The following is a 15594-nucleotide window of genomic DNA, read 5'->3' as shown; positions in this document are numbered from 1 at the left end:
AAGCATCTAACAACGAAGCAGAGTACGAAGCCCCATTAGCAGGCATTCGAATGACAAAAGACTTGGTGGTGAAAAAGCTTTCAATTCATTCTGAGTCATAGCTAATCACCAGCCAGACTACTAGGGGCAAAGACATGATGATCGTGGCAATCGACTACTTCACAAAATAAGTAGAAGCAGAGCCTATGATGATCATGGTTCAGACGGATATAAAGCGCTTCATATGAAGGAGCATCATTTGCCGATTTGGCATCCCTTAATCCATCGTCATCGACAACGGCCCGCAATTTGTGGGCAAAGATTTAGCGAAGTTCTTCCAAAAATATGGCATCAAGTAGAACATATCTACGCCAAGATATCCTCAAGGCAATATGCAGGCCAAAGTATCCACTAAGATAATCCTCAACTGCCACAAGAAATCCCCCACAAATAAGAAAAACAAATGGCCAGCCGAACTCCAAGGATGTCTATGGGCATATCGCACCACCAAAAGGCGAGCAACTGAAAGGAGATAACCACAAGCTTAAATCTAGCAGAGGAGAAGTGCGAGCAGACTATCACCTGCATCGCAGCTTACCAACACCAGTTCCTCTCCAGCTATAACAAAAGGGCCAAGATCCGACAGTTCCAGCCCAGAGATCTAGTCTTAAGGCCTTCATCACTGCCCGCAAAGAAGGCTCCAAAAAGATGAATCTCATCTGGGAAGGTCTGTACAAGATCAGCAGAGAAAGCGGTAAGAATAATTACACCATCGCCACTATGAAACGGCAAAAAGATCAAAAAGCAGTAGATGTCCTACAATTTGAAGAAGTACCATGTGTGACCTCCGGCTACATCAAAACCCGAAGACTCAAGAAGCTCGACGGGCACCACCTCACAAGCTGAGGACTATCCAATTGTTATGCAGTTCCTACCTTACAGCTAAGTTCTCGTTCGTTTTACTCGTTTTTCAATGAGAAATTCAGAAGTAATCACAAATTGGCTCGGCTGCATACTTACAACAACTGATCACTCCTACACTTCAAAAGAAGACTGCGCCCTACTTAGGGACTCATTGCAGGAATTGCGCCCCCCGAGGGACCAACCATGCTCTCCATTGCGAGAGGGTAAACTAATTGTTCTTTAGTGTGAAAGGGTAAACCAATTCCCCGACACCCATATGGGTCAACTTTCCAAAACGGAAGGATAAACTTTACACTCCGAATATCCAAACGTGGATGAGCCTGGCTGCCCTAGTATAACTAGATGCACGATGGCTTGCGCTGGGATTCCTAGAAGTAGCCACAATGGTTTTTGTCAAGACTTAGCTAACTGAATGATTTTTGGTCTCTTGGCCTAATCCGTGGGGAACCGGGCCCTAGAGACGGAGGGGGCATATTACGCAGTACGCTCTACAGACGACTACCCTGGAACCTAAAGTTGCTACCGAGTGCACTAAGGTAGCCTACGGATTCTGGAAGACTGCCTACGGCTTGCCCTTCGAGCAGTAAAGCCGTGCTAGACTTATACAACCACACATTCTTGTGAAAGGTTAAACAAGCTAGCGCGCATATACGAAGTTTTATTCACTGCCGACATGCTACGTAGTCGATAAGCTTCACTTCTGCCAAGCGTGGAACAACCTACACCAAGTCCTAAAGTGTTGTGATACTTGCTACGCAACCTACAGAATTGGAGAAAGCTAAGGTTAACAGCCTAGTGGTTACGCAGACTTGTCTGCTTCTGTAAGTAAGGCATCCGGTTGCCAACCCTATGGCTAACAACTTTGCAAAGTTCTACACCAACACCTACGGCTGCATAGGCTACGCGGGCTTGTCTGCTTATAAAAAAGTAGCATGCATGCCACTAGTCTATCAAGTCTAAAGGTTAGGGCATAAACAAAAGAAGCGAAGATGAAGAAAAGCGAAGGAAAACATGTTTATAACAACTAGTAAAGGTCGAAAGAGTTCAAGCAAAACAAGAGATACAAGGAAAAACAAATAAAATCCTAAAAGCTACCTAGAAGACTATAGCAGCTTGGACATCCCACGACTACTCGGTCGCCACACCTTCAACAACCGCGACGCTCTTAGCAGTGGTATCATCCAGTGCTTCACCCCCGGCTGCCCCAACCTGGGCACTAACTTTTCCAACTACTTCACCAATGGAAGCCTCAAAAGTAAAATCAAGCAAGTCTTCTGGAGAAATAGAGAAGGTCTCGAAACCCCGAGCCCAACCTTTTCACCTTTCAGTTGCTCATCCTATTCGAGCAGACCCACATGGATGCTCTGCATCTCATCCACTTCCTTCTTCAGACTTTCAGTACGCCTTGAAGTTCCAACACTTGGGGTTCAAGCCTATCGATGATTCTCTTGAAGTGGATCACTTGGTTATAAGCAGCAATCAACTATTCATCCTTTGTAGCAGAACGAAGCCCATAAACGACATGCTTGAGATCTTGAATCTAAGGTATGTGACATCCGATCTCATTCTCTGCACTTTCATGCTTAACTTGGATCGCGTCAAGATCTCTTGGCGAACGGTCTCAAGCTGCAAAAAAGTAGGGGCAGAATATTATACCCCTTCAAAGCAACAAGCTCAGAATCTACCATAGTATTTGCCATCTCCTTAGCAGCCTTGCTATATCTGCATCACAGCAAGCAGAGCAGTCATTCTATATTGGGTCTTATGCTTCACAAATGAGCTTGGGCAAACAACCTTTCTGACGCCATCAACAAACTTGGCACAAGCGTCAATGTTTTCAAGAGATCTGGTTTCAAAAGCATATAGATCTTAGCAGCCTCCCCAGAAGAAGGCTTAGTGAATTTCTCACAGCTGCCTACGCGAGCAGTTTCCTCATTCCCAGCAGGCGAATCAGTCTCAGCAGCATAAGGAATGAGCCTTGGCGCCACTTTAGCAGTAGAGTCCACCTTATCGCTCTTCATAATAGCAAGCCACTCCAAATGTGAACTGAACTTAGCTCCCAACAGACGTCTTGGTACAAAATTCGGCACTAGGGGCATGATATGACCTTTATGCCGAACAATCCTATCAGCAATCGTACTAGCCATTCTTGACATGGCAGGCGCCACATGCTCAGATCTAGCAGCCTTATTTTTCGTCCTCTTGGAAAAAGTCAAGTTAATAACAAGCTTGGAGGCAGTCGGTGAACCCGCGCGAGCAGCGAAAAAAGTCTTTGGTTTTTTCTCAGCCAGCATCTCTTGAGTAGGCAGGGAAGATCATTTTTCCTACCTTTACTTGCAGCAGGATCCACAACAGTGATTAGGCGAGCCAATGCATCCGCCTTGATCCTATTCACCTTCTCTTTTGTGAGCAGCCCACGTTTCTTCATGACGAAGAGAGTTAAAGCAGCCAACGCCATTCGTGGTACCTAGCAGGGGAGTTTAACCCAACATTCCAGCAGCTCATGAGGCCCGCAACATCTTCATTTCTCTCAATCACCGGCCTAGCTCGCATCATGTCTAAAAGCCTAAAGGGACATGAGCCATGTGACTCGCCTAGTACTGCGCCCCAACGCCACAATCCGCGGCCCCAGCCACATAAGCTGCCTTTGGTTCTAGCCAAGTCGAGCAGCTTAAAGCAATGGTCCCTGCCACAATATCTCCTCAGCCCATGCCGAGCCGACTCCTGGCCCATGTCAGCCGACGTGCCGCATCACTCCGACGGCTGCCCCGCGGTAGCACCATCCAAGAAGAAGACAAGGAAAATTAATTTTTTCTTACCTCAGTGCGGCACGAAGAAGACGAAGAAAGCAATGAAAGACGATCTTTTGCACGGGCAAGATATAAAAGATTGCTAGAGGAGGGGGAACAAATATCCTCTAAGCTATCTCTCTCTTGAAGGGTAGAATAAATCGCTCTCCAAAGTTGATTTAATAACCCACTTAAGGTGGACTTAAATAGGTTTTGAGAGAAATTTATTTCCTTTTCCTAGAAGGATCTAATTTCCTATTAAAGAGAGAATCAACATCAAAATAGGAAGCAGTCTTAAGTTTCCTAAAACAAGAAGATCTCTACACCTGCTACCCTTTCCTGCGAGTAGCCCAACAGGTGTGGGGCATTTGTGGAGCCAAAAATAATCACAAGGCGACATGTGGATTTTTGGGTAAAAGAGGACAAAAATACCCTTGAGGCATACCGAGATTCCTACGCGCGAGCGGCAGACAATCATCCTTAACCAAGTCAAAAGTGCCCAAAATAGATAACAATTTAACACCTATTTCATCAAATCCTTTCTATAAGGTAATTCCTAAAACCTAATTTATTCTATATATTCTGTATTCCATTATTTAGCTAATCAATTAGCTAAATAATATTTTCCTTTCATATTCCCTAAAAATTGATTAATTAAAGGATTAATTACCTCATCAATCCCTTAATTATCAATTAAAACACCCATTCACACCTAAAAATACTAAAGGGCCGGCTATCCCCGTTCAAAACCTAATCCATCACTTTTCTACCTTTTTTCACCATTTCTTCCCTTTTATTAGCCAATTAATTCCATAACTACCAAAACATTTCCTTTTATGTTTAATTAGCCAATTAATTGGCTAATTAAACCAAAATAAAACCTAAAAACCCTACTTAGAGGCCGGCCACATATCCTCTCTAAAGTGAACCAACCTAGCCCTATAAATAGGCTCCTATGTTCACCAAATATTCATTCCAACAATTTGGCAAAAATCCCAAAATTCTCTAAACACTCTTTCTCTCTAAATTCTAACTATGGCATCGGAGGTTCTTCGGCCAAAGCCCCCGTTCATCGTGGGCGCGTGAGGCTCTTGGCCTTAACCTAAGGTGTTAATTGTTTTGTACGTAGGTGCAAAATTGTCCAAGATCAAGGAGGAAGAAATTTGCATCCACAGTAATTGTATGAATCGTTTGACACACCACATGATACATCAATGCGATACAAATATACACTTTTATCCATTGAGATATAGACCTCATGAACATCATCATTTGACAATTTTGGTTGGCAAACTTTCTCCAAGGTGAAAAGTAAGGTAAACGTGGTACATCTAAGAGCCTTGTTGCTGCCAAGACAAGTTTAATTTGTACCCTTATGATCATTTTTCTAGCAAAGTGACAAATTTGAAGGACAAACATATCTAATGTGCTGCCAAACATTATCATATCACAAAAAAATTGATGTTAACAACGACTTTTGCTTCGTGCATGAAATTTTTTGAAAGAATAAATAACAAAACAAAAACATGAAGGTGATGAGATGGTGCTTCCTCTTTTTCGAAATTGTGATGTATATATTCTGGCTAGTGCCGGCATTTTATCTTTATAAGTTGTCAAGGCAATTAAAGGAAATTGTAATCTTCACTTGGTACTTAGAATTCTCTCGAGTTTTATTTTTTGTCTTAGGAATAGGAGGTCCTTTGATTGACATCTTTTTTTTTCATGGTGTTCGTCAATTAGGTTAACGAAGTTTATTCTCTTGTAGGTGGAATTTTATCAAGTCAGCCGTGTATGAAATTACATCCACATCTGGTCGTTCGCTTAACATGTGAGTCAACCTACTTGAATACCATAAATGGAGTTCACTATAAAACCAATTAACAATATAGAGACTTTTAGTTATATTATTGGACGTTTGAGATCTTTAGTTTAGTTTTGAGATATAATATTTTGAAGTTGTGAGATTTTAAATTTAAGTTCTGAGGTTGTTTAATGATGATTATCTTATACATTGATAGGTTTACAAACTTTTTGTAAAACTTTGACAAGGTTGTGAATTTTTCATTTAGTAGTAGATCCAATATAAACCGAAAATCGAACCAAATCAAACTGCAACATTAGTGAATCAATCAGTTTAATCCCTTGTGGTTTGAAATTTTGACAAATCAAGTTGTGCTGTTTTATTTTTTTAACAAACAATATAATCTACACTAAAAAAAATCGTGAACTAAACTTCATAATAAGCTAGTAATAAGATGTATTGCTAGTTCTAAATTTGGACCGAAAACCGAAATACTCCAAACCGCGCCCAAATCACCCTTGTCATGGACTAGATTGTACCTTTCACGCGCCATATGGTGCGGGAGCCTAAGAAGAGTGTGGCGAGTGATGAAAGGAGGTTATGTGTCGCGTTCTGAGGCCGGCAATACAAAAAATAAAAGGCGCTTTCTTTGTCCCCCAACACATCATTTCGTTTGGCCCATGTTTTTCTCTGTCCCCCTCTAAAACTCTCTCACGCCCTCTCCTCTCCTACGTAACTTAATTACTATTATTGTTAAAAAAAACTAATTAAATGATTTCTAATTCTGTAATTCCACTTGCACCCCAAGTTTTTTTTTTCCCAATATTCTTTGCCCATACAGGCATTTACAAAAATAAAATTACAAATTATGATGGTTGTTTCCCACATTTGCCCTTTTATAATGCAAGGTCGGACCCTGGTTGGGTAGGGCATGTGAATGCAGCCTGTTGGTGTGGATCCATTGGAAGTCAAGTCATTCGTGTGAGTGTGCGAGAAGGAATTATGTCACATCATAACACTGTTTCAGTAATATAAAGACAATTTTTTTATTCACGTATCTTAATTTTATTGGAACGATAAGTGATTTTGTACTTGTATTATATTCTTGTTTATTGATATAAGACATCACGTAGCGGTATAATTGTGTCATATGAGGTGAGTTTATGGTTTTAAAGTAGGAGTTTGGATGTAACATGGGGCAATAAGGAGGGGAATCTCTTGTTTAGAATAGGAGAGAATAGTAGAGAAAGCAATGAGTGGGGTGGTTAAACTTGAATTATGAAATGTTTGGCTATTGTAAGGTGTTTGCTTTTGGTTTGCATTTCGTAATGACTACATATGTTTCCATGTTTAGTGGCAATTAAACCCTAATGCTTTGCTTGTAAAGAACTACAAAGTGTGCACATTCATATAATGACTAAATAATTTCACATTTTATTGGGTTTTGCATCGATGATCTATACAAAGTGAATTATAATATCCGATCATAAGCAAGAAGTTTCGTGAATTAGCAACGAATTTAACTACTTTTATATAAGAACTCCTTCAGAAATTTGTGGAGCCAAGTATCTGTCTTGAAATAATACAAGCATATAACGCGTGCTCAATATGTCTATAATTTTTTATATCTATACTAATTTAGAGTAATATTAGGTAGATTTATTAGACCACATTTGCAAACCGTAATAAGCATGTTAATCAATACTTAAGTAATAATTCAATCATGAACAGAATTCACCATTTCGAATTATACAGAGAAAAAGACAAAAGAAAGCATGAAAAAAAAGAAGATGACTGAAAAAAAAAATAGACAAAAGAAAAGGGAAAGTGTGTATACAAATAGCGGAAGTTTGGGATAGTATTTTACTTACTCAAGTAATGAGAATAAACACGTTAATCAATAAAAAATAATAATTCAATTATCAACAACTATATCATATGATTTACTTTAAACAAACGGTTTCGTAGCATTACCCGACAAAATATGATGTGTGTGTGTGTGTGTTTTTTTTTTTTTATAATTAAGGGGGATGGCCTCAGGTATCTGGATATTGGAGGGCAGTATGATTAAAAGCCATGCCCCTAATTCTCAGTTAAAGTTAGAGCATGGTTTAGTGGGTAAAAGTGGTATTTATGCAGCACCCCACGCTCGATGAAAGAAAAGGAATCACTGCCCAGAAATTGTAAGACAGTATGATTCCTCCATATATATCTGCGTATGCTGTTGCTGCTGGTAGTGCTAAGTAGTTGTCAAGCTCAGCAGTGCACACACACATCCTCACACTCACAGAATATATCTGCTTTTGCTTTATTAGGACCGTACGATGTGATCTGATGCCTACCAAAAACTCATCCCATTTTGTATATTTGGATTCAGCCTCAGCATCCGCCATTTGCATGGACAATTGGGCATGCACTCTCTTGTTTATTCTATCAGAATTTTAGGGAAGACAAATAGGATTTTGCATTTTTATAATTTGGAAATGCGTATAATTAAAAAGATGTTTATTATTCATATTTTAAATGTCAAATAAATAAATAAATAAATAAATTCATGATGGTTGGTAATGCTTTTGTAAAATATATTTCAAGATGATGGTGGTGGTGGTAGAGTGGTTGTGGCAATAGCAGGCTACGGGGCAATGGTGGTGGGAGTGGTGGTGGTGGCGGCGATAGTGTTACAAGGTGATTGTGTTAACACAAGTTGTACGAGATGTTTGTAGCAATGATGGTTATGGTGGCGGAGATGGTGAAAAAGGTGGTGACCCAAGTGGGCGGTGAAGAATGTGGTGGTGGTGCTGGTGGCGGCGATGGTGGTGAGACAATGGAGGTGTTAATGGCCATGATGGCTAAACGATAAGATAATTATATAAAATTTATTTAAAGGCTTGTCAGCCGAAATGATCCATAAAATTAACTTACCTCTTCAATTTGGTCTCTGACAATATTAATCGATAAATGTTTTTAGCACATTACAAAAAATCAAACGAAATCCGGGTAGAACCACATTGATGTTTCGCATTCAAAGTCAACTAGAAGATTATCGATTTTTATTCTTAGGGGGTGAATTAAGGAGTTAGGTTAATCTCATAATCATTTCAACTAAAAACCTTTCTCTAAACTATGTGAAGATGAGGATTCAAGTGAACAGAAGACACTATTCTAGTTAACTTAACTAAAATCATATTAGAGGTGGCATTTTATCACAATAGTAGAAAAGAGTGTTACCCTTGCACTACCGTATAGGTTCGAGGCATTGGCTTCTAGTCTACAACTAATCTAAAAAATATATCGACAAACTAAAAAAAACAAAAAACCTAAAACCAGATGATCGTGACACTTTGTTTTATTAATGTTTGTTATTTTAATACAGAGAGAGAGATGCACATCGGACTGCTTCTCTTACTTTGTGCCGTATGGAGGGTCCTGAGGTCTTTCTCTCTCTGTGACTCTCAGCTTCCTGTCAGCCAAATCAAAGACCTGTTCTTCAATCCAAAATTTGTTTTGCTTTTTCTTCAGCCACTGATCCACCCAGTCGTTTCAGGTATACTCGCCGTAGTCTCCAATCACCTCCGCCGATTCGTTTCATTTTTCCGAATTTTGGTTTCTGGTAATCTTCACTTCCAGTGACACTGAGTCACACTGAGTTTTCTCTTCTTTTTTGTTTGTTTTGATTTCAGCTCTCTCTTTCTTTCTTTTCCCTGGTTTTGGGTATCTCAGACTTTGAAGGGAAGAACTGGTTTTTCCGTTTTTATTTCTGGGTCTCTCTCTGTCTCTTGTTTTGAATTTTTCTTTTTATTTACTTGCATTGAACTTCCCCACAAAACCCTTTATTTGTTTATGGCACGCAGAGAATCAAGGCTCATCAATTAAATTTTTTTTTCTTTTCTAATTATATATCAAAGTTCTATAACCATTTGTCCTGAAATCTGAAAACCCACCATCAATTTATTTTATTTTATAATTCCAGGTTGTGGCTGTGATTTGGTTTCTGAATCTCTGTAGATATGATGATTGCAAGTTGATCAGTAGATTGGTCTTTAATTTTCTTCAGTTGTCTGACCTGAATGTAAATATTGACAAAATCTTCAGCTTCACACTATTTAATTTTTTAGTGTATCCACTGATTAATTGTTATACGAGAATATTGACAAAATCTTCAGTTCTTTTATTTCTGATTAACTTCTGTTTTATGGGCGTTTTCTGAAGATATTTCATTCCATTTAGCAGGTTTCAAATATAGATCGAGTGATTTTGCATTGTGAATTGTGATGTCTCCGCCACTGCTTGGTGTTGATGAGGAGGAGGGTCAGAGCGATGTTACATTATTGGCTTCTTCGGGTTCTATGGAGAGTGTATGCCAGAACAGTTTGGAACTGAAGGAGCGAAATTACATGGGATTGTCTGATTGCTCTTCGGTAGACAGTTCGAAGGTCTCTGCTGTCTCTGATGGAAGTAGAAGTAATCTGCATTTGAAGGCTACAGAACTTAGACTTGGGCTTCCTGGATCCCAGTCTCCTGAGAGAGACTCAGAGGCGAGGGTAATCTCCACTCAACTTGATGAGAAGCCCTTATTCCCGTTGCATCCTTTAAAGGATGGCCACTATTCTTCATTGCAGAAAACAGTTGTTTCGGGAAACAAGAGAGGTTTCTCCGATGCTATGGATGAGTTCTCAGAGGTAAAAGCAACTGGTTTGCTTGAAGAGAGAATTGGATATGTTTATTTATTTATTTATTATGTCTAGCTTTACCATCACCTGATTTGTGATGCAGGGGAAATATGCTAATTCAGAGGTAAACCTGTTACTGTCACCCAGACCTTCTCCAAACTTTGGACTGAAATCTGGTTCTGCACTTGAGAACCCTGGGACTCAACCACCCAAAACAAAAGAGGTGGCACCAGCAAAGGTAGTACAAGAGAGGCCTCATGCTGTCAACGAAAGCAGACCGAATCATAATGAAAATAGTACTAGCGGTGCACCTGCTTCCAAGTAAGTGCGAAAAAATTGCCTTACCACTGAAATTTGTACTTTGGCCTTTCACAATGAAAATGGAGTCTCAGCTTCCTTATATATCAGGGCGCAGGTTGTGGGTTGGCCACCTATAAGATCATTTAGGAAGAACTCATTGGCCACTACATCAAAAAACACTGAGGAAGTAGATGGAAAATCGGGCCCTGGTGCTCTGTTTGTCAAGGTCAGCTTGGATGGTGCACCTTATTTGAGGAAAGTAGATTTGAAAAATTACTCTGCATACCAGGAACTTTCTTCTGCTCTTGAAAAGATGTTCCGCTGTTTTACCATAGGTGAGCAGTTGCGAACATTCTATGTTTACAGATGTCTTAGCGAAATATGAGTTTAAGTAGAAAGTTTCTGCATTTTGTATGGATCCAGTTACTGCTATGTTGGTATGATTTCAGGTCAATATGGATCTCATGGAGCTCCAGGCAGAGAGATTAGCGAAAGCAAGCTGAAAGATCTGCTTCATGGCTCAGAATATGTTCTAACTTACGAGGACAAAGATGGTGACTGGATGCTCGTGGGCGATGTTCCTTGGGAGTAAGTTCTCATTCATCCGCACATTTGTTTTTCTACTAATTTCGTTTTGTTACGCACATAATTGACTTGCCAGTGATACAAAAAAGCTTAAATCTCAAAAACGGCCCCTTTACAACTTAACTTTTGCATAGGCTGGCAATGGAGTTACATTTTGTATTAAGTAGCACAGATTTACATTACTTTTTTGGTAAGGGTTACGTTAGTTTGGCTATAATTTAAAGGGAGCTGTTATCTACACTCTGCTCTAGTAAAAAATATAATGGCGGGAGGAGTGCAGGATGAGTATTTTTGAGTGCTAATAACATACTCAATATAAAATCTGAATTGATTTTGAAATTTTGCAAGTCAATGAACTAGTGAAGGTGTTTTTTCTATTTTTTTTTTGGGTTTGAGCAAAATGGTGAACTTTCATGGATAGGTAGGTATCTTTGTCGATTGTTTATACGAGCTTCTATATGCTGCATACAGCATGCACGGAACTTCTATGTGCACATTAAACTTGTTCTATTGGAACCCTAGATTAGGACATCAGTTTTATATAACTTGGGATGGCTTGAACTTGAATAACATGTGGAAAACTTATAAACTATGACTGATGGAGGTGAAACGTGATATTGTAATGTGTAACCCATAGAACTTGATGTTAGTCGTTATTTATGGTCACTCAGGGGGACTCGTTAAGCAATGCAATTAAAGTATATCTAAAGAATCATAAAGACGTGAATGTAGATGTAGTTGCATTTACCTTGTCAACAATCAACTTATATAGATGTAGATGCATTTTACTTCCCTTGTCCGCCATGTATTGAAATGAATAAGGCAGCGTCACCAAGAATGGCATCTTTGTTATATCTATGAGTTATAAGCCAACATGTCATGATGTTAGTTTAGATATTCATAGGCATAATTTTCCAAAAATTCAGACAGTCATAATAATTATTTTATTTCTGTAATATATGGAAACTCTTATTTGCATCGTAATGAGACAGAAAATTAGCTTTATCAACTATTGAAAACAGGTTTTGCATTATAGCGCAAAAAGGAATACAAAGTTCTGCCATGCTATAGTTATCAAGGAACTTCTTAACCATTACTAAGATAGATTGTTTCTTATTCTAAGGAGGTGATCTGTTTTCTTTTGTAGCGCTGACCTCTCATGGTCATAACTAGGTGTGATTGCAATGTTTCAAAATTTGGGCATCATGGTTGGTGAGCTTTAATGTGTTGCCATGCATGGATGGTTTATGTTACTATGTGCCTGCATCTATTTATTTGCCATTTTGCTTTGATGAAGTTAAATATGTTCAAGTGTAATACCAGGGCTTTTTAATATTTTATTGTCTTAAAAGTCTGATTCAAAATATGAACTTTTGACAGCATGTTCATTGATACCTGCAAAAGGATGAGGATTATGAAGAGCTCAGATGCCATCGGCCTAGGTGCGCATATTATATTCTGTTATATTCCATGGATTATCATTAATCAGGATCACAGAATTAAGACAGCCTTTCACTTTCCCCTACGATTAAGATTTGCACTTTACTGATTTTATTTCAGCTATAATCCAAAGAAAACATAGGTTATCCAGGGAGTTTAGTTTTATCTGTAAATTTGGAACTTTTCCTTGTTAGGATTGCAATGGTCGAACTAATTGGGTGCTGATTATGGTGTTAGTTTTCTTTAGTACATAATCGAAAACAAATAATTAGGATTGAAGTTTCAAATACTACAGGGTAACAGGAAGGAGTACATCCAGTATGCTGTTTTATTTATTCAAGTTTTATTTAGCAGATAAGCACAACAAAGTTTGCTCTCATTTCACCTGTATGTTTCATAACTTCAGCCTTCCAAGATTTTACACTATCGATCTTAACCACATTTAGATTACAAAAACTAAGTTTTTTTTATAAGAAATTGGGCCATGCTTATTGCTTAATTATGGTTTCTTGTGATATGCTCCGTATTCAACCTTATTCTAGTATATAGAGAGGTGCAGGGTACATTGGTGAGTTTGAATATAGCATATGCATATCCCACAGTATCCTTGTCGTCTTTGTATTTATTTTTGTTCGTTTTATGTGCAGCACCAAGGGCCATGGAAAAGTGCAGGAACAGGAACTAGCCGGTAATATACAATGTGATGTCTTCCATCCAACAGTCTATGAATTTGGAATGAAGGCAATGCCTAAAACCACGGCAACCAGATAAATCGGAGTGCAAGGATTTGTAGATCTTTGGGCTGGACGGGACATCACAGGTGGCTGGTCTTATTATCTTAATACCACATCTGTGTTTTTTGTTTACCGTGGATTCATGTTTCCGAGCGTTCTGTTTCTAACTTATTGACGTTATCAAAACTACCGAAACTCAAATCTCTGCAGTTGTATGTGCACAGGTTCCTGTTCCCATACAGGATCCTTAAGTTTGTAAAGTGCCAATTGTTTGGGAACCTTTTGTGATGAATGCGTGTGATCTAAAACTTCCAAGGTTCTGTCATTCTGCCTCCATGTATTCTATCCCCTCATATTCCAGGGCATTTACCCGTTTGGCCCCATTCGAATTCCGAGACCGGACGAAGGCCGGTGTTCGGCGGCTTTATTATTAAGAACTTTGTAGGGTTTATGGTTTGTGCTTGAATTATTCAGATATTGCTGATATCAGTAGGTAGTGTTTACTGGAAAGGTTAGGGGGTCATGTTCATGTTGCGGTGTTTGGATTTATTTGTGTAGTTTATGGTTGAGAAATTGCAAATGGGGCCAAACGGCCCAAAACCGAACAACAAACCATGAATGCTCCTGGGCAACTTATATCTGGTGGTTGTAATTCTATTTTATTTTTTGGTACAACTGATATTGGGGGTGTGGGGAATCGAACTCAGGACTTTAGAAAGCCTTGGTTGAAGGACTGGTTTGGATAAGATAAGTCCAATTAATTTGAATATAAATCCTGTCTATGGTGGCGTTAAATGTATCATGGATCGTAGGGACGGGCATGGTCCGGTTCGATTTGGTTACTCCTCAAATCGTGTATCTAATTGTATAGTATTTTTGGTTTGGTTTGGTTCTTAAAATATAAAAAAAAATCAAGAAAAACACTGAACTAAACTGGACCGACTCAATTGCGGTTCAGGTTGGTCGGTTTTCCGTCATGGGTTTGATGTGAGGTGAGCGGAGACGAGGGAGGTGATGAGGGTCGGATCGGAGTCTCAGGATGCGTTCGAAGTCAACAACCGAACCTTAGACATGGGTTCCAAATCAATCCAATCTAATACCCAAAGCCTAATCCAATTCAATCCAAGCCAGTCCACCAAACACGCTGTGGGAGCAAGAATGAATCCTCTAAAGTCTTAAACTAAAGTGAACTAAGTCATGGTTTTGACTTCAAAAAGAGAACTCTTAAGTTGTTCCTTTCCTCATGCACAAATATGCAATCATCTTGTAATAATATTGAACGTTTCGATATAATCTTTGGCTTCTTAAAATTCGTTTCAGCTGAGTCGAGTGCATATCTTTGTTTCTCTTTATCTTCTACACCAGTAGCTCATGTATTATTCAGTTTAATCAATTTGTACAACCGCCAGAAGCCTACAAATATTCGTCTACGTCATCATTGGTTTATATACGATTCAATTGATATAATTATATTATAAGTTAAAGTCGTGGATTGTTTTAATAGATTGTGTTGTCATACACATGATTGAATCACGGCGGAGCCATGAAGGGACTGGAATGGTCTCGGGCTTATCTTGACATTTTTCTACATAGTAAAAAACTAGAGTATCCATATGGTCCAACTAGATTTCCTTCATTGGGTTCAATTTGAGACTGGTGGCTATTATTCAGCTAACCAGCATCCCTATGAGTTTTGAGACTTAGGTTATCAGAAGACGGAGAGAGAGGAAGTAGGCAAGAAAATTGGTTTTTAATTTGCTTTATTTTTTTATTTTATTCCTTGGAAGTCTTTTAATATAATTACTTTTGCTATTTCTTTTTTCTTATTTTTCTACTCCCCTCCTGCTTTCTTTCTCTGTTTAAAGGGTCTTTCGTTTGAATCTGAGTCAGGGTACTAGGCATCGAGGTTGATTGAGGAAGAGGATGACAAGAACGACGTCATACCAAATCCAAATGATGATGATCGGTAGCTTAGGGTAGCTTAGGACACAGCTAATCTTTATTTTTGTTAAATCAGAAGAACATTTTAGAGTGAGACTTTGGGCTCAAATAAATATACATTAAAAAAAAAAAAAAAAAAAAAACCTCAATTGATCTGGTGGTAGAGATCATATTCATTCATGTTTATCAACTTCTGACAGCCTATACAATTGATCTAGCCTTATTCTGTCAAATTATTACCTGCCTCCAAATCCATATATGCCCATTCCTCCAATTACTAATGCCAAAAGGGAAAACACCCTTTTCAATCTTTGATGCAGGTCCTTTGCACTCAATTAATTCCATCACAAGGACAACTGATCATGTGCTCGTAATCGTTCATATACTTTTGTTTATTTTATTTTATTTGACTTTTATTATTTGTTTAGAAG

General features: G+C 38.8%; 1 protein-coding gene across 5 annotated transcripts; it reads left to right on the top strand.

The window, feature by feature from the left end:
* Positions 1-8869: 8869 nt before the first annotated feature.
* LOC126632391 (auxin-responsive protein IAA8-like) lies at positions 8870-15353 on the top strand. Of its 5 annotated transcripts, XM_050302777.1 has the most exons (8): positions 8876-9037; positions 9174-9254; positions 9724-10172; positions 10267-10484; positions 10572-10798; positions 10913-11051; positions 12429-12490; positions 13136-13547. In XM_050302777.1, exons 3-8 carry the CDS (start codon positions 9765-9767, stop codon positions 13171-13173), a joined length of 1092 nt encoding a protein of 363 aa, XP_050158734.1. In that variant the 5' UTR covers positions 8876-9037; positions 9174-9254; positions 9724-9764; the 3' UTR covers positions 13174-13547. The 5 variants fall into 5 exon arrangements, with proteins under 5 accessions (XP_050158735.1, XP_050158731.1, XP_050158732.1 ...); XM_050302778.1 differs by lacking the exons at positions 9174-9254; positions 13136-13547 and adding an exon at positions 15113-15353 and having other exon boundaries at positions 8870-9037; XM_050302774.1 differs by lacking the exon at positions 9174-9254 and having other exon boundaries at positions 8870-9037.
* The last annotated feature ends 241 nt before the right edge of the window (positions 15354-15594 follow it).

Source organism: Malus sylvestris, chromosome 8 (assembly GCF_916048215.2).
Source record: "Malus sylvestris chromosome 8, drMalSylv7.2, whole genome shotgun sequence".
Classification (NCBI taxonomy): Eukaryota; Viridiplantae; Streptophyta; class Magnoliopsida; order Rosales; family Rosaceae; genus Malus; species Malus sylvestris.
The sequence above is the reverse complement of the archived record's forward strand: the minus strand, read 5'-3'. Positions and strand labels throughout refer to the sequence as shown.

Excerpts from the sequence above, each read along its gene's own strand:
- LOC126632391 (XM_050302774.1), top strand. The coding sequence starts at position 9,765 with ATGTCTCCGCCACTGCTTGGTGTTGATGAGGAGGAGGGTCAGAGCGAT. Across the intron at positions 11,052-12,428 it reads GTGGGCGATGTTCCTTGGGA|CATGTTCATTGATACCTGCA; the intron begins GTAAGTTCTCAT and ends AACTTTTGACAG. Across the intron at positions 12,491-13,135 it reads CTCAGATGCCATCGGCCTAG|CACCAAGGGCCATGGAAAAG; the intron begins GTGCGCATATTA and ends TTTTATGTGCAG.